Here is a 26,291-nt window from a genome sequence, read left to right as displayed (position 1 = left end):
CAGATCGGTAATGTGTTCATTTACTCAGCCACCCTGCTTTTTAAGAGATGCTGTCAGTTGAAAAATAGGGGGTTTGCTTTAGCTGTGGCTTGACTGTCAGATGCTGTTTCAGTATTTCTTTTGGCACGTTGCCTAGCTCTGCTAAGGTCTGAAAGGGCAAGGAGGTGAGAAGCCCTTGCTTGCCTTTCCCACCGATGCAAGTGTGGCTGGGCCCAGCATTCAGGGCCATCGCTGTCCCTGAGGTTTCTGTTGTCTGGCATTGCTCTCTGCCTGATTTCATGACACTACTTGTTCCTGTCTCTGATTCTGTTAGCGTGAAGGGGTTCGGCTGCACCTTTTGTAGGGTGCCAGTGTACTGCCTGATGCTGTATTTGCTGTTTGGCGGCTCTAGGATTTGAATGTATTCCCAGATACAGGTCATTTGGTCCATACACTTTTTTTTACTGTTTTAGCCCTGCCCTGGCCTCATTATGTGTTCGAGGTAGCAACATAGTTCTGCTTGGCTGACCTCTTTCTCTCTCTAAGGGAGAAAATTGAGTCTGCATTGAAGTCCAGGTGAATAAAATGCAGAGTGAGATTTGGATTGGAGAAGACTGAGACAATAGAGGCAATTCCTTTTCCATGGAAAGCTGTTGTAATTCCTGTGTTACCTGCCAAAAGATGTTGAGGTCCTGACCAGCAACTGCAGATGTTTAAAACTTTGTGAAGTTGAAATGCTTGTATTGGGAGATCAGTTCAGAATTCCCCTTCTATTGGCTAGAGCGCTGCCAAAAGCTGCCAGCTGCAACAGAAAAAATCCATGGCTTTCAGAGTAAGGCAATATGTGTGTAACATAGTTACTGTACCTGCCTATATAATTCTCAAGGCTGCCATATCTACCTAGGTAAGAGTGCCAAGACATTCCAAAGTCATTACCAGCAGTGCTGTCTGCTCATATTGTTACGAAAATAATGGGCTTTTTGATATCAGTGAAGGATAGAGATTCAGCTAGAAAATTAATCTTGTGGCCTTAGTTATTTTTAACTGCTGAAATCTTAAGGCTGGCTGCCTTCTTAAATTTTAATGCCTCTTGCGTTTGTGATGAAACTTGCACTTGTGGGGGATAGTAACGGGGAAGATAGGAGCATTGCACGCGTACACTGCAGCAGTGTTTACTATCTTAACTGCTTAAGAAAGCATGCAGGTTTTGGTAGCTGTGTTCTCATCTGTGGATCAGAAACTATGCACTGAATTGTGACCGTGTATGAGCTTGATCCTAACATTAGGAAATGCAAGCCAATTTTGCAGTGAATGCAAGCTCTTCTATTACGTGGAAATTAAACATTAATAGATGTGTAGCCACAAAAAAGCATGGGAGGACACAGTGCTGGTTTTGTGCATTCACTGTATCCTCATATGGTATGTTCCGTAAGGATTCAATCAAGAGTGTGCATGCAGTCCAAAGTCTGGCATTTTGTAACTTGGCTAACATATTTTTCTTAATATAAATTTAAAACAAAACACCACCACAACTGTTAATCACAGCTGTTTGCTACAACTACTTGTGTTTCTGAACTCAGGACAAGTAATGCTTCAAAAATCTGGATCATTTGCATTGTCTGTCAGTGTTTTTATTCATGTTGCTGGAAGTAATGATGTGGATTTCTCATTCAACTGTTCTGTAGGATATGGAAGCTGCTACTTGTTTCATTTTAGCGGCAGTGAGATAGCAAATATGGCCTTGCAGAGGAAAAAGACCTATAAAAACAACAAAATTATTTTTCTGCCTTTAACTGCAGTTAGTTCTGACCTCCTGATGTTCTGATACTGAGCCTGATTTGTTTTTCCTTGGGCTAAAGGATTGAAACTCTCTCTTAGGCATCTGGTCCATTTGCCTGCTTCTGGGAATGAATGAAGGTTACAGCAAATGCACAATATCTCAGAAACCTTGTGTTTCAGTTATGAGCTCTTCTGCAAATCAGTTTTTGATGGCTAACAACTTTTCCAAATCTAGGCAGATATCCATAGAATCGGGAAAAAGGCTGCATGTGGAATTAACGGTCTCACTATATCATCTTCTCTTCTCCTCAGTCTGCTGAGATACATAGAGTTTTTGCATTAATAAGTTGTAAATACTTACTCAGTTGTCTATCCTATCTATGTTCCTCTGTTCTCATTCTCAAAAGCAACAGAAACACTCCAAAAACTGTTGGAAGGTAGAGTCTATACAAATTGTATGTTCTGTACAGCTCTGCGGTTTAGTTTAAATGTTCTGAAGTACAACACTAAATAAAAATAATCACTTTGAGCAATGTGTTAGAATAAATGAGCAGATGCTAAGCATGGGCAGGCATATGCTAGTGGGTTCAGCTGGAAAGGCTTAAGAAATCTGTTTTCACTGGAGATCACTGCCTGCATAGCTGAGAGCCAGGATAGATTCACCAGGGGAAATTATGCTCGACCAACCTCTTAGTCATTTCATTATAGAAATCTGGCTTGGTAGATGAGGGGAGAACAGTGGATGTTGCCTGCCTTGACTTCAGTAAGGCTTTTGACACTGTCCCATAACATCATTGTAGAGAAGCTGTTGAAGGGCTGGAATAAGCAAGACAGTGAAGTGGATTGAAAACTGGCTGAATGGCTGTGCCTGGAGCATAATGGTTGGTGGCACAAAGTCCAGTTGGAGGCCAGTAACTAGAGGTGTACCCCAGGGGTCAATACTAGGTCCATCTTCAGTACTGGTTAACAGCTTCATTAATGATCTGGATGATGGGACAAAACTGTACCCTCAGCAAGTTTGCTGATGACACGAAACTGGGAGGAGTGGTGAGTGGAGGGCGGAGGGTTGTGCTGCTATCCAGAGTGACCTCGACAGGCTGGAGAGATGGGCTGTCAGGAACCTCATGAAGTTCAGCAAGTGGATGTGCCCATGGGGGAGATCAGCTCCATTGGGATCACCCAGCTGTAAAGAAGATTGTCAGAAAAGGACCTAGGGGTCCTGGTGGACACCAGGTTGACTGTGAGCCAGCACTGTGCCCTTGCCACAAAGAAAGCTGATGATATCCTGGGCTGTGTTAGGATGAGCATTGCTAGCAGGTCAAGGGAGGTGATCTTTCCTCTCTACTCAGCATGGTGAGGCCACACCTTGAGTACTGTGCCCAGTGCTGGGTTCCCCAGTACAGGACTAATATGGAGCTATGGGAGGGAGTCTACTGAAGATGACTAAGGGACTGGAGCATCTCTCCTATGAGGAAAGGCTAAGAGAGCTGGGGCTGTTCAGCCTGAAGAAAGCTTGCGGGGAACCCTTCAGTGTTTACAAGTGCCTGGAGGGAGGATGTAAAGAAGATTGAGCCAGGTGGAGCCCAGTGACAGGTCAGCAGGCAACACAAACTGAAACATAGGAGGCTCCCCCTGAACATTCGGGAAACACTTTCTTACTGTGAGGGTGAGCACTTACTGGCACAGGTTGTCCAGGGAGGTTGTGGAGCCTCCATCCTTGGAGATAGTGGGATCTGTCAGAATGTGGTCCTTGGCAGCCTGCTTCAGGCTGCCCTGCTTGAGTAGGAGCGGAGACAAGGTGACCTCCAGAAGTCCCTTCCAAACTCAGCAATTCTGTGGATTGATTGTGTGAGTCTGTGTAATCCATTGTAGTGCAAAATGGAACAATTCTCTGTGCATCACCTTTACAGTGAAATAAAGAGGATGCTCCACAGTGTGGGACCTTCAGGACTGACTTAAACACATTCCCTCGTATGCTCAAGTGCTCATTTCTGTTCAGTTGTTGATGATACTGTACCCTGACACTGCTCAGGGCTCAGCAGTTTCAGTGCCTGCCTTCCAAGTGGGACATTTGGAATGACACGGCTTAAAGTTTTCAAGAATTCTGGGGCTTTTTGTCTGTTACAGAACCAAGTAACTTTATAATTGATGGAAGGACAGAAGAGCAATTGGGAAATGCAAGACAGTAAAAAAAGGCCCTGTTGCTGAAGTGTGCTATCTTGGAACATCCAGACAACCTGTTGCTCCTTCTGAAGTGTGCAGCCTTGCTAAATGAGTCCTGTTCGCTGCAGAGAAACACAGCTATGTGTGTTCTGTCAGGAGCTGCTTCCTGAGAGAATATCTAGCTGCAGATATCAAAACAAGGTTATACTAGAAGCAGTGTAGTGTCTGGTGCATTTTGGTGGTGGTTTTGTGTTCTCGGGGTTTTTTTGTGACAGTTCAGTTATTCCTTGTGATCAGAGATAGTTTTTCTAATTGTGCAACATGTGAGGGAATTGGGAGACCAGCTTACTCTTCAGTGTTCTGGCTGCTTTGCAGCTGCCTTAGGAGGGGGACTTGTTGATGTTGGATAGAAAAAAGGTCACAAAAGTGAAGCTGTATTTTAAATCAAATATCAGGCATTTGGAAAGTTAATAATACAATCTTTCCTGGTTTAGTGGGGAGCTTGCCCAAAGTCTTACATTTTTGTACTTGGGAGTTGTTCCTAAATCTAAGGGGTTTCCTTCCCCTTCCCCTAGTGACGTTCTGTGGTCATTTTGTTTGTCTTGAGCAGAATTAGTGTTTGTGCCACAGACCTGAGGAGAAGTTGTCAGAGTCCAGTACTCTCTGATGGGGTTCTTTTAGATATTCCATGTGTGGAGGATGTGATGTTTAATATAAAAATTTTTTTAATTTCAGGTACTTGATGTGACAGCGGATTTCTGGTTTAGAACAATACAAAATATACTGAAATCACAATGTAAATGTACATTACGCTTGGCAAAATACAGCAATGGCAGTATACAGTTCAATCACAGTACCAATGTGATTCTCATTACCGGTCTTAAATTTTCCAAATAAGACAGCCTAAGCAACAAATAGGCCTACTGAGGAGTAAGTAGTTCAGGGGAGAAAAGCAAGATGGTCTTTCATCGTATAAAATTATGTATGGTAAGGAACCTGCCAAAAGCAGCCAGTTAGCAGCATTTCTATCATATGTAGATCCAGGCAACTGAAATATGAAAGTCATTACCTTTACCAAGTCATGTAATGAATGTCAAAGGGAATTTACTGGGATATTTTGCCTTGAGAATGGCTGTTCTTTGGCAAAAGCACTGCCTGTGTTCTCATTTACAGAAGTGGTTATTTGGTCAAGCATCTACTTAAGTTCTTAAGATCCTTGGGGGGAGCAGGGGTGGGTGGGGGGTGAGGGAATTGTGAGTTTGGCTGAACTGCCTTTTTTTGTTGCTTAGGCTGCTTTATGTGGCAAATTTAGTGTCCTGTCAAGGAATATCTCCTTAGAAGTTTTGGAGAAGTGTCTGCTTGTGTTACCTTGATAGCTGGGAGAGAACAGCTTGAGGGCTGCCTCAAGAGCTGACTTAGTACTGCATGGATTTTAACATGGATGATACTGTCTGTGATTCCTCAGGTAAGGATACCTGCTAGTCAGAGCAAAACCAGGGTCTGGGTAACTGCAGACAGAATATTTGTGGGTTTTGAGGTACAGGAGCCCAAGCGTGAAAATCTTCCTAGCACATTTGCTCATCTTCAGAGAATGAGATTTCCAGGTAAGTAGTTTGTTCTCGATCTTCAGCTTGCCTGATCTGCTACGTCATCCATCAAGAAGTCAGGAAATAATAATAAAGCCTGCATTTAACTTATCTATTGGCTCTTACTGTGACATTCCAATTAATGCTCACATCTGACCTATTTTTTCCTATGCTGTCTGTTGCAGTGCTTCATGGCCACAGCAGGGTACTAAACGATAATAGAGGAAACCAACATTAAGACATATGGCTTAAATCCACACGGCTGGTTAGAAAAGCAGTTGTCACTGCCTTCCTGGTGCAGCATGGCATTTGGACTTGGTGTTCTCTGCCTGTTACTGTGGGCAATAACAGGTAGGAGTTTACTACTTGTGTGTCTGAGTCACATGGAATGAGTGAGACATGCTCCTGGAGTGTGTATACAGGTGCAAATGAAATACGAATAAGGCATGAGCTGGGAAATCTCGTGACTCCTCAGTGCAAAAAGTTCTTGTAAGGTACAGCTTTGTAACTGGCGGTTGATTGCAATGCAGGGAGGCAGTTGTGAGTAGCTGGAGCCAATCTCAGTAGGGCTGTTTCAGGAGAGATGCATGGGGCAAGAGGGGTGGTGGGAGGGTTCAGAGTTCTCCTTTCTCTTGCAGGACAGCAGTTAAAGAATGACATGTTGTTTGTGTTCTAAGCTACATTTTTCCTTAAGTATTATAGAATGATTTATGAGAAGCATAAATGCATTTGTTTATCTCTCTCACCTCATGATCAGATTTACAGACATGTATTTCTTTTCAAAGACCACAGGGAAGTTCTGTAAGATTCTGCTTCAGCTGCACATATAGGTAAATTATTTCCATAATCAGATGAAGAATGATAGTAATTCTTAATACTGCCCCCATGTCACAGGAAGACTTAATCTGGCAAAGGCAGTTTCGACAGGGTGCCTACAGGACAATATATGCAAAGATGAGGTTTATTTCTTTAAAAGCCAGTGTTTGAATTCTGGCTGTTGAGATACTGGCAGAGTCTATATTGGCAAGAATTGGGAAAATAATACTCGGTAATCTGGCTTTCATCTCCTGTGGTATAAACAGGTATGGCTGTTTCATGAGAGAGAGCCTTTATAATGTGCTAGGAATTAAACTGACTACTGAATTTGGAAATGTTGGGTGATGGGGGGATAGCTAGATCACCCTGAGGATCTCATGGTGCTAAGTTTTTTGAAGGGAACATGGAGCTGATGTTTTTTTTCTGTAGTAAACAATAAATATGCCTTCTGTAAATAAATAAAATGCTGTCCGATGGCATAATGAGTACCAGCTATAGGGTCTATGCCCTATCTTTAAAAAAACCAAACCACAGCCACCTCAATAAAAGGTAATAATGTGCAGTAAATACTGAATTTTGGCTGTAGACCATGTCACAATTTTGTGCTTTTTATAATGCTGGTAATTGTTAGCAGGCTAGAATATCCTCCATGTGCATATAAAAAGTCTTGTTTTCATTCTGTAATTGCAATTTTGCGAAGTTCTCTTGATTTATCTGAAAACATGACCATTATACTCAGGTGCTGGCTGTATTCCAAGCCTCTCACTGTGTCTCAGGTACCAGCAATAATGTTTAGGGGCTAATACTTTCCAGCATCAGATATTATTTTAGTAAAAATTTTAGTATTTATTTACAGTATTTTCTGTCCAATTAATATTACCCCTTACCTAAAATGGAAGGTACTTGCTGGTTCCAGGATATGTTTGCTGAAATAAATCAGCAATGGATGCTCACCTTTAAGTCAGAAGGACTTATTTTTAGTGCAAGCTTTATGGTGACCTGGCTCAGGCTCAGAATTTTCTGGATGTTCATTTAGCAATTTTTCCTCTGCATATGAGCTTGTGCTTTTTTAGCATCGAAACCTGTGGATGCAGCTCCCAATTTCGCCATGCAGGTGTTCTTTGTAATGCCAGTCTCATTTCACTGGCTTATATCCATTCATTGATGAAATCAGCTTGTATGGAAACAGATTTAAATTATTCTGGCCATTAATAAAATCAATAGTTTTTAAGCTAATGCATCCAAATATTATTTTTTTTTCCTATGAGAGATATAGAAGACTTTGCTTTCCACCACAGAAACAAGGGTTTATTTTGCAACTCGGAATACACCTTGAAATCCATTCAGTCTAGCTCTCATCTTTATCAGGCATATTCTAATCTGGCATTTGAGGCAGAACTTGCAGATACTGCTATTGAAATGCATTTCTGCACATATAATAGCATTCTCATGGCTGATTCTCAGTTTTCTCGTACTGTGTGTTCATACTGTAGTGCTTTGTTCTGAGACTAGCCACTCCAACAAAGGCACAAAGATGGATTAGTGGGTAATTGCAGTCACAGGTGTTGTGCAGTCTAGTCTCCATGCAGCCCAGCTGTAGATTACATGACCTCCCAGAGTCTTTGCTGCACATCACTAGTATACTTTTCTTTGCTCTAGGGGAGTGTTTTTCTAAATACATTACAAGCCATCAATTTTCAACACATTTCATTATTGCTGGTCTTGGACTTTGAAGAACAAGATGAATACTGTTTTCTTCCCATGTATTTAATGCATGAAAGTTCATGGAGTGTCAAAGGATGCCTTAAAACGTAGTATGCCTCTGAAATGCCAATTAGAATGCACTGTGACCCCAGGTTAGCAGTTCTTCTCGCTTGTACTGCCATGGCTAGATGTTCTAGTAATGTGTTCTGGTTCACACAGATCTTTCCAGAGAGACAAGATGGTGTAGTGCCTGATTATGATCTCTGAGATTATAGTGAGTTATGCAGTATGCCAGGTTAGTTTACATTGTCCATGTCTGTTAGAAGTGGTCTGGTGTTTCCTGGTGGAGGGATGTAATGGCTGCACCTATGCATCGACCCTTCTAGCCTCCAACTGCAAATATCCTGTGTCCTTGATGGGGCAGACAAGCTGTCTGTTGAGTGGTTCATTGGGCTTAGATGCTTGTGTGTAAATGAAGGGAAGAATGGGGCCATGGGTTGGATGAATTGTTTTGACAGGCTAGGTCCTGGTCTGCAGTTTGGGCCCGTTTGGATCGTGAGCATATCCACAGCCTGCTTTACAAAAAAAAAAAAAAAAAAAAAAATGGGGGAGGGAGATGTGTTCTTTAGGGGCTGGGTGGTTGTTTTTAGGTGGGGTTTTTTTGTCTTTAGATAGCACTTGGTTGATTTATCAGTGGCAAACAGGGATGATAACAATTCATGCAATGAAAACAATACTTGGAGAGGACTGTCAGGCCCACTGAACTAATTAGGGAGCTTTAACTGATCCTGAACACCAAGTGAATGATAAACATCATGAAGGCTGCTGTAATGGCCAGAAATACTTTGCAGCTTCATTGTTTGTAGATTTAACTAGAATGCTCTTGGCTTTAGGTTTGTGTTGAGAATTTGCTTTTATGTAACTGAGCTTTTTTCTTTTTTGTCTGTTTGTTCTCCTTCTCCTCCTCTTGCAGTGATTAATCTGCAGTCAGCATCGTTACTGAGGCCCAAAAGAACACTTTGGTATGCCAGATGTATCCCTGTTTAAAGTCCTGTGAGATTTCAGGGAAAGGGAGGGGAAACACCAAATAACCTAAAAGCAGCCTGTAGAAAAAAGAATGAAAACATATTTGTGGTGTACAGAGGTGTTAGCTGTTGTTAGAGGAACTAATGCAGTGACTTTTTAGTTATTGATGAAGTTCTCAGTAATACAGCTTTTCCGGTTTCTAGGACAGTACTTTCTATAGGCCTTTGCTAAAGCTGCTGGAAAATAAGTCTTTTTCAGAATTTATGATATAAAGTGTGCTGTTTGGTGGTTTATAACTCTGCTGTGGGATTGGCCCTAGCTTGAAAATTGGAGTTCAAGTTCTCCTCTGAAGCAACTGAAATATTTTTTTTGCTTCCAGAACTTTAAAAAAATTGTTTCAACGTGTTATGGTGGTAGGAAAAAAAGTTATTTCTTAGTGATACCGCATCTTTCATCTCAAAACTCAACAAAATAAGGTAAAAGTTATTTGGATAGATTTTTAAAAAAATAATTAACCCTAAAAATAGAATACAACTAGTTTGTTGCTTAGAGTGGAGGGAGCAGATGTCAAGAAAGCAGGGACAATCCTGATCTTCCTGTAGGAAACTGCTGTAGGACCTTCCATGTGCACATCATTCAGAGGCTCTCAGGCTGTGAGAACAGTGTGCCACATGGTCTCTCAGTGCTGTGCTGCTAGCAAGAAGGTAGTGGGAGGTGATTCTGGTCAAATGTGACTATTCTTGGTGCAGGGTCTGAATCTGAGCTCTCCTCTATTGCACATTTCCTCAATCCCATTTCTGCTGCTTGTACTGCTTGCTGCTAGGGAAAACAAATAGACCAGCCCACAAAGTGGGTCGCTCTGTCCTTGTAGGGTTTCATACTGGGGTAGTTAGCCATGGTAAACCCAGCATTAGTGCGCTGTCACAGTTTCCTAATTACTGACTGAAGAATATTTGCCTCCAGGTCATTCAGGCGCTCCAGGCCCTCATGGTTGTGTGAGCCTGGTGGAGATGGGAGAGAGCATCTGTTAGGCTTTGCAGCTACTCTCCATGTCCAGTTGAGGAAAGGTCTCCAGCCAGCTGTGACAGGAACAGCTGTGTTCCTGCTGGACTCCTGACATCCGTGGGCTTGCGCACCAAGATATGAAAGATTTGTAGCATACAGCTCCAAGAAGGGTGTGGATGTTTCCTCACTAAAGGAAGGAATCTCTTTAAAATGAAGCTGTATTCCACAGTGTGACTCTTTTTATTAGGGTTTTGGTGGGGTGTATGGATTTGGGATTTTAGGGTAACCAGCTTGCCTGACTAGGTCTCTGGGTCAGTGCTGACGTGCTTTAGACATAACAAGGTACAGCTAAAAGGGAGGGGAACACCTGGTTTGCAGAACCTTTAGGATATTGCTAGCCCAGGCACCAGAAGGCTTTCAGGGCTCATAATAAAGGGAGGCAGTCTTTCTGTTGGTAACACAGATGAGTACTTCTGAAACAATAAACAGGATTGCATGATGCTGGGTTTTTTTGCCATTACTGGTTAAAATAGAACAGTGTTTTAATTTCTGAGTTCGGTTAACTAATGGAAAACAGCTGTGCTATGACCTCAGACAGCAGGTAATGGGCAGGTAATGTGTTAATAGACACAGACCTCACTTTGTGACCATTCATGTGGCACGCTTTCAGTAAATTTTCTGTAAATAAGAGACCTTGCTATCTCTTAGTTGAGCTCATTGCAGGCTGAAGATTGGACAGTGTGAGGGGAATATGAAATCAGAGATCAGACTAAGTTCACTCGAAGTAGATCTTACCTGTTTTCTATCTGAACACAATTAATGGACATACCTAGTGTCAGGCTGAAATAGCCTGCTAAATTCACCCTTTCTTGTCCACCTACTGCTAGAATTTTACTCAGGTAAAACCCTAGTTGAAGCAGAACATGAAACCTTGATTACTTTGATATTTGGATTACACTGTTACGTTTAATTTAGAGTTGGCAGGGAAATAATTTTCCTGTTGTACAGAAATTCTGAAGTTTAATGTTTTTTCCATTTTATATTGGGATGAAACCAAGGCCTTCTGACATTTGAAAAAGGGAGCAGCTAAGGCCTGTGGCTAGGATGCTTGCTTTGGGGAAGTCATGCATTACCTTAGGAATATGCTGGGCTTGTTTCTCTGGATAAAGAAACACCGTTAATTTTGTGGGAGCTTGACTATGCAGTGTGGTAGCTGGTGTGTCAAACTGAACATGGTAGTGTGAGACCTGAAGCTTTGTTTGTCATCAGGCTGAGTGAGGACTTGAAGTCTGGCCTCAGGTTAGAGGTTTGGATTATTCCGGTTGTGTAAGTCTGTTTCTAAGACAAGAATTTTTGGCCATTCTTTTCTGAACAAATAAATAATGAAACCTCAAAACTTCTTAACAGGTTGGTCACTTTCTCCTTCAGGGGTGAGGTAAAGAAGGGAAGGGATGAAAACAGCCCTCAGAGGAGTTTCGACCCACCTCAATAGTGCTGTTCCTAAGGAATTAATTGTAATGAGTTGTTATTGACCTAATATTGCACATTCGCACAGAATTGTGTTTCTGTTTTACCCTGTTTTAAAGGCCTGTTTCTCATATCCCTACTGATTTACAGGATTAACTAAATTGATATGGGTTGAAAAAGGACCGAATGGTTAAGTGGACAGCCTGACTCCTATACTTCATTTTAACCCAGAGCTCTGCTGGCTCCCCTGTCCTAAGTTGTGCAGACGACTTAAAGGAAAGACTTGTGATGACAGTTCAGAGTCTCTGCCAGGTTCTTACATTCCTGGAGGTGAAAGGGAATGTAGAGGAACTATTTACATGCAGTGTGAAAATAAATAAATAAATAAATGCACAAATTCTGAGCATCTCCTGGGTACAGGTAAAGAAACTTCATGTCGGGGCTATATTAGAACAGGATAGGTTGTTTTAAATTCATGTTCCCCTGGACAGATTTTTCACTGAAAGTGTAAAATAGAAGAGTAAATAGCATCCCAGCTGTGTGTGAAGGAGCAGCTGCAGTCAGAAAAATGGTACTTGAAGCTGTTTATCCTTTTTGTCAGCTTCCTATTCAGTTATACCTGTATGCAAGTAATTGATGTTTTCTTGAAATTTGTTTTTGTTTCTTGTCTTTTCCTCATCCCAAATATCCAGCTCTGCAAAACCTTTGTAAAGTCTTGTCCTCTCTATCCCTCAGTGTGTGGTGCAATTTTTAGTTTTTTTAGGGGGGGGTGGGGGTTGTTTGGTTTGGGGTTTTTGCATTGAACTGAAACCTACTTTGGAAGCTGTACATTCATCCCGGGCAGTATGATGCCCCACAAGTATTTCAGTAGCTGTATTCAGGTCATGTATTGTGAGGGACCATACTACAGTTCAGCCCAGAAGATGTGAGTGGAACTGTAGGGCGGTGGTTAAATGTACTGCATGTGTGGGAGAATCTCTGCATCTCTAAGGTCATGGCCAGACCTAAACCCGATTGCCAGCCTATTCATACTTGATTTCATTTTTCCTGCCCGTCAGCTCAACAGATTTGAGCTGGGATCCGTTAGTCAAGCTGCTTTTTTTCTTTTTCCCCTGCCATATACTGTTGTGAATAATGAGGTTTCTGCAGCCAGAATTCAACTGTTAATGAAATGCAAAGGCAGAATAATTCTGTCTTCCATTGCTGTCTTAGCTCCACAGTGGTGACATCTTGTTTTCATTGATTGAGTTAACATGATTTTCATCAAGACTTGCTAAGAAGAATGTCCTGGGTTTACTCAAGTGTTTTTTGTAGCCTGATTAGATTTTTTTAAGTTGCATTTTGGAGAGAGGAGTTCTGAAGAGCTGTTATAACCAGGAGAAAAACACCTAGAAGAGATGTTAAAAATTCCCTCAGATATACGGTATGTAGATTCATGCCTGACTTGAACACTTCACGCTCAGTCTGTGATGTGCTATGAAAATAATTCTGTTGTCATACGAAAAGATGACAACTTCACTGCAAAGGAAGGAAAGATGCTCCCTATTGGAGCAAGTTCTTAGGATTTCACAAGAACTAGTGGGTAAAGTAGCAAAAGTTTGAGAATTTGATCCAGGTTTTATATTAGCCCAGCAATTATGTTGGTGTGAGGGCCTCTTCATGAAGTTCAGGTGAGATGGTAAATGTTTCTCTTATGTAGATTTCTGCTTCCTTCTCCTTCAGATGAAACAATGACATGTTACAGAATATTACTTGAGTTTTGTTTTAAAACATGTTTTGCTCACTGTGCTGTGGGGGTAATGAAGATACTCCATGATTTATTTTTTGTATGTTCCCTGCTCTGCTCCAGTTTTTAAGTATTGGCAACTCACTTTCACTTGTATGTATTTGTAGCAAGGGAGCAAGAGGTATGATGAAAAACATACAGAGATCATACACTGAAAAATCCTCTAAAGTATAAATACTACTGCAAAGGGGCATGCTGAAACAAAAGTAGTAGTGACATTAGTGAAAGGAAATTACTTTATTTAAGGAGGTACCACCTGTCTTTGTCTCCTGTGATAAGCCATTTTTTGGTCACAGTAAACTATATTATGGCTTGGTTGTAGTGTTGTGTCTTATGTTGGTGGTGTTGTTTCAGGTTCCAGTTGTGAGCAGTGCAGAGAAGGAGCCACTTACTCAGGTGCAGTAATATCTCCCAACTTAGAAAACACAAAAATTATGCGAGTTCCTCGTGCTATGTCAGTGTCTGACTGCATCGCAGCATGTTGTGACCTCTCTGGTTGTGACTTGTCCTGGATGTTTGAACGACGCTGTTACATCGTGAACTGCCAACACAAAGAGAATTGTGAACCTAAAAAAATTGAAACTGTGAAGTCCTATCTTACTTTTGTGCTGAGGCCTTCTCAGAGGCAAGCCTCACTGCTAGGATTTGGGCAAGCGATCCCAGGCATGGTCCACTCTGTGGGACTCCAGAATGAGCTGTCTGAGGAAGTGAGTAGCCTGAAGGAGCTGTCTCTGCTTGGCAAAGATCCCGGCCTTGAGGAGATACCTGAATACATTGATGATTATAAAGAGTTGGAACAGGACCCCTTTCAGGTGAGCATCAAACATGAGCAGAAGGAGAGCACGGATTACGCTGACTGGAGCCTCATGGTGGCAGGTGAAAATGGCTTCAACTCTTCCGTGGGTGGTGATGGAGATAATCAGGAAGACTTTTCTGAAAACAAAGGGGAGACTGGGAAGGTGGAAAGCCTTCTGAATAAAAACAGCTCTGAATTGAACTCTGCCACTGAATACTCCATAGAGAGGTGGTCATCTCTCCCAGAGATTACACCGTTCCCCAGGAAGGCATTTGAAGGCGAAGCAGCTGTTCAACTTCTTGCACAACCTGATGATGCTTTGCAAGAAGAGGTATGTTTGCCCTTCAGGAAGCAGGCAGAGTATGGTGAGGCCACTTGGCAATGTTTTGTTTTTCAAATCAAATTAGGTTATTGCTTTGTTATGTAACCCCAACACTCACATAACTTAGTGCTGTTACAGTGTAGAAAATGCTGAAGGGGAGAGGATTGTCTTAATAGGCAGATGAATCGCTAAAGGACTCTTAATTTTTCTGTTATATAAGGAGCAGAGCTCCTTTGGGGATATTGTGGGGTCTGCTTGAAAGTATACAGATGATTGGGCTTGGACCTGGTGTAATAATGTTACAATATCCTTCCTTCTGACCCTTGGTGACTCATTAGAAGTTAGCTGAGCAATCGTGGATTATCTGGTATCCAAAGGCCAAGACCAGTAAGCATAAGCTCCTCCACCAATAAAATCCACCGTGTTTTGGGGGTTTCATGTTACTAACACATAGTGGTGTTACAGGTGAAATGGTGCTGGGTAAACACCTGTTGTAATGCTTTTAAAACATCTAAGAGAGGCAGGCATAAGGAGGGACAGTGGTGGGTTTGGACCATGATGTACAGTGGAGTACAGTGGATAAGATGTTTTTAGTCTCAGAATCCTTTTTGTGAGTCTGGCAATAAGAAAAATAAGTTAAATACTTCAACCCTAAATACTTCAGTGAGATGCACTTGTTTTCTATTTATGCCACCCAGGTAGATCAGTTGAGACTAAAGGGGCTCTGGTTCCTGAAGAACAGAGTGGGATCAGTTAGAAAGTTGAAACTCAGCATTTACTGGGTTTGACACACGCTCCAGCTAGAGGGAAGAGGAAATTAAGCAATGTTAGCTGGATTGCTCTAAACTCCACTAGATTTTTGTAACCAGCAACTACCTGTCTCTTGCTGTATAAAGATAATGTATTGCCATTACTGTAGGGAAGAAAAATACATGTAAGTAAGAAAGTTGCATGACATCTGTGACAACTGAGGTTCTTAGAGGGGGTGACTGAAATGGCAAAATTGTGTGGAGAACAGCAAGGCTTAAGATACAATATGTCTTGGATACCATTGCAGCATAGAGGTGCGGCAGTTCCTGGGCTCTGCTTCAAGATCTTCTAGATACTCTGAGAAGTTCTGGGATTCTTGCTTGAGGAACTTAAGTGGTTCCTGCAGCTGGAAGAAGGACGACTAGCAGGGGCTGGGGCCTCTAGCAGCTTCTCAGAAGCTCTGTCAGCTGCTCTTGATCAAAGAATGCTTTGGGCTTTTGCCCTAGCTGGCTTGTGATCACGGAGGGTTCTTCTTCAGCATGTTCTAAGGCAAGGCTTAGGAGCTCTGCCTAGAGACAGCAATGAGCTAGTCAAGAGTTTATATGGGTCGGGGCTGGCAGGCCAGCTGTTGTGGGCACCATTAGGGTGCATGTCTGCTCCAGACTGCCTGGTCAGGAAGAAGCAGGTGAATCGGGCAGCTGGGAGGAGCCTCATATTTACAGTCCCTTGGCCTTACTGGAGGATTTAAACCACCTCAGTACCTACTGGGAGGGCAAGTGAGCAGGGTGCGAGAAATGTGGGAGGTTTCTGGAGTGTGTTGGTGATAACTTCTTGAAGTTATCAGAGGTGATTGTGGAGCTGACAAGGAGAGAGGTTCTGCTGGTTCTCACCCTTGCAGGCAAGGAGGCATTGGTCAGGGATGGTGGAGTGGCCATGAAGTGGAGGTGGAGTTCAGACTCCTGAGAGGGGCAGGAATGAGTCAAAAAGCAGTGTCACAGCCACGGGCTTCAGGAGAGCAGCCTTTGGCCTGTTGTGGGATCTGCTTGGAAGAATCCCAAGGGGGACTGTCCTGGGGATAAGTGGGGACCATGAGAGCGGGTTGCTTTTCAGGGATCACCTCCTCCAGGCTCAAGATAGCCTGCAGCTTTTATGATTGACCAAGTTGTCTGGAATGTGTTGGCACAAGTGAGAAGAGATTAGGACTTGTCTCCATACATATGGAAGAATACTTGATAAAGTGCTACTGCAAGTTCAAAAGTGGGTGCTGCTTCTGCAAGCAGAGCTCACTACAGAAGATTTGTTTTAAAAGGTATCTACCATGCAGACCTTGAAATGAGCATAAATTAATATGGGAGTTTAGGTGAGAGGGGTAGATACTAGGGTTTTTTTTCTATTAGTATGGAAAAAGTACATATAAATGCACATATGAAAAGTGTGATCCCGAAGTATACTGTTCCCATGGATAGAACTTGGTGTGACATTCTGTCATGTACTAGAGTTGCATAACAAAGAGCAATAGCTGAGCTGTTCTTAAAAAGTTAAAAATAAGGAAACCAACCACTGCTGTACCAAGGTCATATCCTGTTTCTTGTTCCACCTGCTAGGGAAAACAAACAAGCATCTTCTGGTTACTGCCAGTGCTGTGTGCTGGACGTCAAGTCGTGGAAAGAACCTGCAGTAGCTTCACGCACCACCATGTTTGTGCACTTTGGGTGTGCGGTAAGACTTGAAGCTTGTCCCCATTGTATGTTGCTGCCAAATGGCAGCCACATGGGCACTGTGCTAAGCTTTAGCCAGTTGCCAGGATCTCTGCCGACTGAACTGCTTATGCCTTGTGCCATACAACTTTGAGTTCACCTGAAGTGTGACAAACGGAGCCGAGCGAATTTGTTCCCCATCTCTTAAGGGATCATGTGACTACAGCTTTATGATAGTTGAAATTTCACATCTTGTAATGGTAATGATATTATCTGGCCAAGCCTACTTTTAAGTCTTTACTTTCATTTTTTGCCATCCCAGCCAACATAGAAAGATTTTTCTTTTTGTTCGTGCACCACTTGTGGGTAGATGGGAGTTTATTGTGAAGTGAAACGCAGAGAAAACTATTTCTCACTGGGACACAGCAGAGGCATTCCTGTGTGGCCTTTATATTATGCTAATGTTATGCTAACACAGCTGTTGAAATTCCTGTGGAAAGGCTGAGGAATGAGCTTGCTTCTTGCAGAAGGGATGAAGCTCCACAACTGGGTCAGTTTTTAGCTCTACCTGGTAGTGATGTTGAAGAGCTGATAAGACAGTAGTTAGAACTAAGGTGATAGGGCAGTGCTCCATTAGCAGAGCTGTAGAGAGTTGATGGAATAGCATTGAAAGCTGTTCATTAAATGAATCGTGAAATGACTCTAAATGACTCTATTAACGTTGAAAAAAGTATAGAATCTGGAGAAGCAGAAGGCTTTGAGAAACTGCCAAAGCCTGTGCAGCCTTTGTTTCCCAAGTGGGAATCCTTTGAATTTAGACATCCATAAAGAAGTGAAGATGGCAAGCGGTTTTGGCAAATGCCTTTCCCTGGCATTCCCCAGGTTCAACTTCAGTCCAGACGCATCTCCTTTCCCCTTCCTAGTCTCCACTGCCCTTCTTTTCACTGCATGTTATGCTCGGCCCTTTTGGTAAGGTGACAGGCAGCACAGGAGGTTGGGGTCAGTATGCAGAAATTTTCTTTTGCCACTTGTTGGCTCTTTCTCTTTTCTGCCACTGTTCCTTCCTCGTTGTTTCCTCTGCTCCGGTGTGGGCTTCTCTGTGTGTCTTAGTCCCCTGGGAGGTGGCGTGGAGTCTTCTTCCAAGAGTCTGTCTCCAGCCCTGTGCCCAATAATGACCCTTCCACATCACCCCTCTCCTGCTGTCCATCCCACCCACCTCCTTCCGTGTTCCTGCCCCCGGTGGATATTGCCCTTTCTTAATTGTGTCCAAGTGGTTGCAGTGTTGCTGTGTGGTGGATTGTTTTCATCCACTGCCAAAACAGGGACCGCAGGGGTGACCCCTGTAGCCAGTCCCCTGACACCCCCAAACCCTGCCAGTTATGTCTAACACAAACTTCTGGCTTGCCTTCAAGTTTTTTTGGTTTGGGAATGGCACTTGTGACTCTAGTAAAATAAGATGCTGCCTGTGATAAATTCTGGTGATAGGTTTTCCTTTTTAATGTGTCTCTTTGTCTAGCAAGCAGATATTTTAATCAAATCTCATATGGAGATATTTGTGTTTCCTTCTCAAAAAAAGTTTCTTTGGAAACTAAATTTTGTTATTAAGGAAATCTTAAGTTTTTATACTGGAGTGAAAAGGCTGGGATGCCTCCAAATAGTTTGGATTATATACCAGCAAGAAAACTCTCAAACTGTGGTCTTTTTATATAGATTAAGAAAATATGAAGGTCTTAAAAATGTTTTTGCTAATAACTTTAATGAAATACCCTCTGTTCATTGCATGTTATACACTTTCCTATCCTATGCTTAATTCTACCACAGCTATTCTATAGCTCTGTTCCTAAATCCATGCTGACACACTGTTCTGCAGCTTCCAGACAAAGCTGTTTTGACAAGCAAGACAGAGCAGGTGGCAAAAATGCTGTTCCTCCCTTCACAGTAGTCATCAGGATGCAGTGTCCTTGGGTGCTGTGTTTTTTGAGCAAGAACCTGAAGAGAGATTTTAAACTGCGAGACCAACCAAACACAGGCCTCCGGAGTCTGTGCCCTGGGAGCATCCTTGCCATAAATGCAGTCAGGTATAGGGGGTTCTGTATGTGACTTGGGATAGAGCATTGAGTTCAGAGTGATCTTATGGTCTGCCACCCTCTAGCAGCTCAGTAACTTGTATACATTTAGAAATCTGTAGAGACTAAATGTTGTCAAGCTGGCCAAGTCAGAAATCTGCAGTGCTCCCATCCTTGAAGTGAGATACCTGTGAAATATTCATCATCTTTCTAAAATTTCCAGTTACCTGCTGATCTGTTAAGCAAGGTAAAGTTTTTGAAGTCTTAGATTCCAGCTACTGCTCTGTTGATAATGCAGTGTGTCAAACATTTATTCAGTAGGTTAGGCCTGACTTGTCCTGAGTGTATTGGATTTGCAGGAATAATGGTGCACTCAAAATACATAAAGCTCTACCTAAGAAAGCTTAAGATGGCTAAGAGAATATACGTAATGAGCCTTTTAAAGTCTAATTGGTATGCCTTCAGAATTTATATTTAAGGGTTAGAATGAAGTGAAATATCAGAGATGTTCATATCTTATTTTGGCTTTATTTCAGTTCTGAGGCCTGTGAATGCTCAACAGTTGTGTTTGGTTAAAAATGCATTTACTTAATCCCTAGGGGATCCTAGGATCAGGAATAAGAGCCCTGAAGGATATTTTGATATTTAGATTTACTTGTCAAAAATATTTATTTCTTTCTCGAAGTCTGCACTTCTTGTCATACAGTATGATGATTTGCACTTCTGCAGCTCCCCAAGTACATAATTAGTAGAGGTCATACTTGCTTGAAATCATTAGATAATTGAATGCAGAGAAGGATGGAAAAGCATATTAGTGAAAGAGCAGAGTTTCACTGCTGACAGGGCTGCTCCTCGTGTGATTTTCCAGGTGAACGAGAAAACTGTAGTACCACTTGCTCTATGTAGTAGTCATGTGCAGAGGGGCATGGAGGAAACAGTGCTGGGGAAGCAGTCGTAAAAAATGCAACACCAGCAGCTATCGACTCACCAGAGTCCTGACCAGTTGTCTTCAGGAGTTCTTCATGCTCCCTTGAGGGGGTAAGGTGGGTTGCCTTGGAGGATCAGGATGGAGCAAGGCAACATGGCTGGGCTCATCCTTCCCATCCACAGGGAGAAATGAGAGTGCCAATCTACGAGGTCAGCCAGGGACCAGAAGTGGGGAAGGATTTCTCCTTGGTGTGATGCTGTTGCCAGCACGGTAACTTTGAGCTTCTCCAGGGAACTGCATGACTATGTTTCTTTCCTTTTGGATTATGAAGGTGTTCTTGTTTTCTGTTGGAATTCTCAAGAGATTTGTGCTCAAGTCAAACCCTGAGAACTGAAGGATGTGGGCCCTCATGGTTGGTGTGTTTATTTTGTAACAAGCAACAGTGGCTGTACAGGTGGGTTAAAGCAAACAAAAAGCCCCCAAAGCCCATATCAGCCGAACTGCCTACTCTGCTCACTCCCAGGAGGAGTCTTTCTTTTCTTCCTTTTTCCATTCAGTTCCTGGAATTTAGGTTAATCTTGCCCTCCACATCTGTTCTAGCCTATCTCTCCATAATAGTTTCTGCCCGAGAGCTCAATTTCTGGTACTGCCCTTGCCCCAGTTACCTGCTAGGCAGTTCGCTGCCTGCTAACATTTGTAGTTTAAGCTCTGTGTCACTGTCCCAGCTGTGCAGGGATGTTTTCTCTCTGTCCTTGTTGAAGGCAGAGAGGGGGTTCTCTGACTTCCACACTTTCTGTGCCCTCACAGGCTGGGAAGCAACAGTCCCTGACTTTGCTTTCCCATTCCCAGCTGCATGGGGAGCTTTCCATCCTGCACAAATCTAAGGCAGAGCTGCTCTTGTTACCTAGGAGGCAACAGGCTGCAGAATGAAAGTGGAGCACCTGAAATACAGAGAGAAGCTGAGAACTGGGACTGTTCAGCATTGGGCAGAGAGGGTTCAGGGGGATCTTACCAATGTGTATAAATGACTATGGCAGGAGTGAAGAAGATGGAGCCAGGCTCTTTCCAGCACTGTCCAGTGACAGGACAAGAAGCAATGGGCACAAACTGAAGTACAAGGAATTCTGTTTGAACACTGAAAATGGTTCTCTTTTTTCTTGTGAGGGTGGTCAAACAGAAGATGAAAGAACAGACTTTCCAGACAGGTAGTGGATTCTCTGTCCTTGGATATATTCAGCACCTGACTGGACATGTTTCTGAGCAGCCTGCTGTAGTGGACCCTGCTTTGAGGAGCGGGGTTGGGCTTGGCTGTCTGCAGAGGTCCCTTCACACCTCAGCCATTCTGTGATAAGAGTGTACATTTTACCAACCTTAATAATCCTATTCTTCATTTAATAGATAATGTACAAATATTAGCAGTATGTTATGTCTTCATGTGCCACACAGTAGCCATAATTGGCAAAATGCTTTTCTCTAAATTTCAGTCAGAAATAAACCTTGAGAATGGAAGGAAAAGCTATTGGCCTGGTGAGACTTACGTGTCATTGAAAGGTGTTGGGGCATGAGAGAGAGGGACAAGATGATGGGCAAGGTTAACGCAGTGCTGAGACCTGCAAAACTTGCTGTGTGCATTGCTGCAGTTCTGATTTACTAACGGTGGGTCAGTGAGAACAACACTACTGCTTGGTGACCGAAGTAGAGATTTAGGGTGTTAGTGGTGAGGAAGTAAGACATGAGCAAGTGTTGGTCAGAACAGATGTAGTAGGCGGCAGGGATTCTGTTAACATTTCTGTGTGTACAGCATGAAGACAATAATACCACACAGACTTTCTGTCATTGGTTTTTAAAGGTTTATGACTATTTAGACCTGTCCTACTGTTCTTTCTTGAGATTGTTAGCTTTAGTTGTATTCCAGGGTACCTTGTTTTGATGACTGTAGGCTACACTGCTCGGCATCTGAAACTTGGCAAATAATTAGCATTGCTTACAAAGCCTGATAGGGAAAAAACCAGTCCTCCTTTCATAAATATTCTGTATGAATAAAACATCCTAGTAACATCAATCAATAGGTGTACCCTACGTGCTATTTAGAAAGAGCATACCTCTAGATCAAGAAACGTGGAAAACGGCTCACTTATGACAACTCTTTCCCTATAATTCATTTTTCAGACTGCTACGCCTTCCCCTTCTTCAGACAAACCGGATTTTCCCCCGCATGTGTCAGAGAAAACGCAGACTCCCACAGCAGCCCCAGAGAATGTCACTGAAGATGGGATCATGCTCCTTCCCACTAATACTGTACCATCTGAGCCCGTGCAGCAGTTCACACTGCCTGCTACTGCTGCTAAAGCAGGTAATGTTTCAGCATAGCTGGAGATCTGAGGGATACCTGCAGGTTGGACAGAGGGCGGGGATTCCTTTACTACCGTCAGGCTTCCAACCTGTTAGTTATGAGCTTGCTCTTAATCCAAATGTAACATCATTGCACTTTAAGCCTGTAGATTTACAGTAATGCTGTGAACTCCAGACCTCTTGGACAGTTACTTCTGAGGCCAAACTCTTACCAAGGCCATTAATGGGAAATGATAACTCAAGTAAATACAGCAAAGTAAAAAGCAGAGGTTAAAAGCCTTTTTGAAATGGGTTCATTTTTATACTTGGTGAGAAATACCTGAGGCTTTCCAGAGTTTCAGAATAGTCTGTTCTAGCCATGCTGTTACTTTTGTGTGACTCTTCAGAACACTAGCCCCTCTCAGCAGCTCTTCAGTAGAGTTCCCACTATATATAGTCAGATACCATGCAGCAACATAGGTGGGACCAGAGGAAGCTCAGCCCTTAGTAGAAGAGAAGCCTAGCCCTTAGTAGGGGAGAAGGTGGCCTCCTCATATTGGAGGGGAAAAATGTTTTGCTCTGATTTCAAAGCTGTGAGGAAGCTTATCAGACTTCTAACCGTAGATCAAAAGTGTTTATTTTGAAAAGGGCATGTTTAACAACTATGTCCTCTGTAGCTGTGTTAAATTCTGTGTGTACGTAAGCATATTTCCTTTTTCCTGCTGAGTTCCCTGCCTCCCTGTGCACCCTGACAAAAGGTGGAGGGGCCATAAGAAGCAAAGCAGCACGGATGTGTGTTCTTCTGCACTCCTGATGTACTGAGGGATATGGAGAGCTAAGCTCTTTGTTTCCTGGTAGAGCAGATCTGGTTTGGGATGTTCTTGGCACCATCTGCCAGACTTCAACCTACCAGCCAGGATAGTGGTAGCAGGTAACAGGGAGATGAGCTACAAGAGATCCCTCTCCAAGGTCAATTACCCTTGAGTGTTGACTAGGCAGCTCCTCCTTCACTGGAGGAGGCTGAAGAGTACTCAAAAAGGAGCTTAGAAGAAGAAGCCGAAGGGAAGGTTGTGATAAATCTCACTGTAAGTACTGATTTGTGCAAGGATTGCCTCAAGTTTGTGTGTTCTCAGCTCTACTGTCTCGCAAGTCTTCAAGCCTCTCCTTTGGTCGTCACCCTCATCTGGCCATTTTTATTCTCACCTCATGTGGAGGTCCAGGTACAAACCTCCATTCCACTGGTGTCCTGTGAGCCATTATGGAGCTTTGGGTGCATTTAAATAGCAGTGGTAGAAAACATGATGTCAATGTGGCCTCTTCATCCATTTTTAGACCTGTCTGCTGCCACTGCTGAGTAGGTTCTTGCTCATCTATTCAGAGTTTGTAAGTTGGATGTTTAGATGCTAGAGAATGTTGCCATTGGAGAAACTTTGTTCTGTGGGTTCCCAATATTAAAAGGAAGACATTGAAAACCTTTGAAATACAGATTTGTGGGAACCTGTCCTGAAGTTGTGCTTGGTATGTTTCTGTTGCGGTCTGGATTTGTGAACTTTGGCATTTTTGAAAGAGGAAAGAGTTTTCACAGATGAGAAGCAGGAGGGTGTTCCTGGGTGGTGTATTGGTTGAACCTGCGGTTCAGCTATGAAGTAACACCTTTGCCCTGCTATACAAGTGGAATTTTTTAAAGGAACACTGAACTGGACGTTGAGGCATGCCTCACAAGTGCCACACAAGCGCAGAAGTCATCTTCGTGAAAGAAGGTGTGATATTAGAGTTCTAGTATGGACTATGTTACTTTATTTAATGAGGTTTGTCCTGGTGCAGATGGCTTTGTCTTCTGTAATCACGTATTTTTTAATTCCTGCAGTCCCATCCAGTTACTAAGAAAAATGCATAATTCTTTTTGCAGAGCAATGTTACCTGTGATAGACAGAAATATTTAGAATGCTTTTCTCTAAAACAAAAGTAGGGGAAATGACACTTCATATTTTGGGAAGAAGAAAATTTTTTTTGTTTGGTAAAAGGTGAAGGAGCCGTAGTCATCATTATAAGAAGAAATTGCTCAATACATAAGCAAATATTTTTTTTTACTTATCTGTGCCTATTCACTGTAGAGTGTTTATCAGATTTTACTTAATCCATTACAAGTAATATTTGAAGATACTAAATTTATATCCATCCAATCTGTTAAAACATAGCATTCTCATTTTGTCTTAGATACAATAAAAGAACTTACTGTGTCTGCTGGAGATAACATACAAGTGATGCTACCCAAAAATGAGGTTGAACTGAATGCCTTTGTTGTACCGCCACCACCTACAGGTGAGTTGCAAGGAGATGCACACACCACCAACCTGTAAATGCAGACAAGTCTGATGTTATGTGAACATCTGCACCTCAAGATAAAACAGTCTTTCTCATCTCCTACTACTCCCTTTTTTGTGGCTTCAACTACAGAGAAGATTGCCGCCTTTGGATTTTTGAGGTTGCTGGGTTTTTTAAGTGGCTTTTTGTTTTCAGAACCTGAACTCATTAACCAGATGGTTCAAGAAAAGGCCTGTGGTTTCTACCAAAAGATGATGTGGTGCAGGTTATAGCATCTTGCTGTAAAGCAGAGGTGGGGAAAAGTAGGTTCTGAATACAATACTTACGTATTCTTTGCTGCTGCAGTTTGGAAGCTGTAGTTTTAAGGTATCTTGTAGGTAGGTATGTTACATGCATTTGCTTCGCATGAAGCTGGTTTTTGTGAAGAAGTCAATTATTTGTGAAGTCTGTTGCATCCTTGCTGCTTTACCAAGTTACAGCATACTGTGGAAGTTTAACATGTATTGGTACTGCATTTTGCAGGCTAATCAGTAGCAGTCATGATTTCCTACTGTAGCATTTTATCTGACAGATGGTGAACTTGATTTTTTTGTTGCATGGGCTTACCTTGAAGGCAAAGCTGATTACTCTTATGCTGTTTTATTGCTCTTAGAAGCAGCCTACACCTATGAGTGGAGCTTAATCAGTCACCCCGCTGACTATGGTGGTGAAATGGAGCGCAGGCACAGCCAGACCTTGAAGCTCTCTCATGTAAGTGAGCGTAAGCTCAGGCTCATGGTGTTTGTGTGGTGCTTTCACAGGATTCTAACCTCTGGGGAAGGGCACCTTGATTCAAGGAGTTTGAATGACTGCCAGACTCTCTTCATTTGCATGTGTCACCAAATCTTTGCCAGATTACAAGTGGCTTTTTTTAGAGTTCTCTAGTAATTTTCTTAGAATAAAAATTCCTAAGTGTTTGCTTTGTATTCCCACTTCTGAGCATTGACTTGTGGTCTTTTGTGTGTGTATTTGTAAAAGGAGCTCTAGATTTCAGATATCTGTTTTTTTCTGTTTAAAATATGATTGGCAGATTTATGCATACTGCTTTTGTATAATTCGACATGTAACCCAGTTTGTTCTGTTTGTCTCAGTTATCAGTGGGACTTTATGCCTTCAAAGTGACAGTTGCTGGTGAAAATGCCTTTGGTGAAGGTTTTGTAAACGTCACAGTCAAACCAGGTAAATCAGTTGGCTGAAATAATGAAATTAGTTTCTTCAACACAAGTACAACATGCTTATCTAACAGTTTGTTATTTACTGTCTGTCAAGGGCATCTGGTAGTCCAGTCACGCAGATATGTTTCAGATCCTGGTGCCTATAAAGCGTTTAAAGGAAATTGTGAAGGACCTTGCTCACTGTGTTAAAGTGCTCTCTGGTCTTGTAACCTCCCCAGGCAAGGCCTGAGATAGCATCATGTCACCTTTTATGGTTCCCTTCTCCAGTATTGCTAGGAACAGCAATTAAGTGCAGAACCGCTCTAGCTGCAAGTTACAGGGCACAGATCTTATCTAAATTATACCAGTTAGAAGTGGCTGCAGCAGTTCTGCTGCGTCAGCATACTCTTCAGTAACCTTTTCTCTCCCTTGTCCAAAAAAGACAGCAGATTCTGCAAGGCTGTCAATCCTAGATTTAAATCACTGGGAAATGTTGGTCTGTAGAGTTAATAGATTAGTTTTGCCAGGGCTTTCACTACTGTTTGGTTTTTTTTTTCTTTTTTTCTTTCCTC

General features: G+C 42.5%; 1 protein-coding gene across 1 annotated transcript in view; it reads left to right on the top strand.

The window, feature by feature from the left end:
- The first annotated feature begins 5,750 nt into the window (after positions 1-5,750).
- The window catches only part of KIAA0319, a 46,023-nt gene continuing 25,482 nt past the window's right edge, over positions 5,751-26,291 (top strand). The window contains exons 1-6 of the mRNA XM_080379834.1: positions 5,751-5,858; positions 13,666-14,438; positions 22,040-22,223; positions 24,419-24,523; positions 25,179-25,276; positions 25,657-25,744. Coding sequence (XP_080235960.1) covers positions 5,810-5,858; positions 13,666-14,438; positions 22,040-22,223; positions 24,419-24,523; positions 25,179-25,276; positions 25,657-25,744 — 1,297 coding nt within the window. The 5' untranslated portion in view covers positions 5,751-5,809. The remainder of the gene's footprint in view (positions 5,859-13,665; positions 14,439-22,039; positions 22,224-24,418; positions 24,524-25,178; positions 25,277-25,656; positions 25,745-26,291) is intronic.

This window comes from Falco punctatus (genome assembly GCF_963210335.1).
Source record: "Falco punctatus genome assembly, chromosome: 3".
In the NCBI taxonomy this organism is placed as follows: domain Eukaryota; kingdom Metazoa; phylum Chordata; class Aves; order Falconiformes; family Falconidae; genus Falco; species Falco punctatus.
This window is presented reverse-complemented; position numbering and strand designations above follow the sequence as displayed.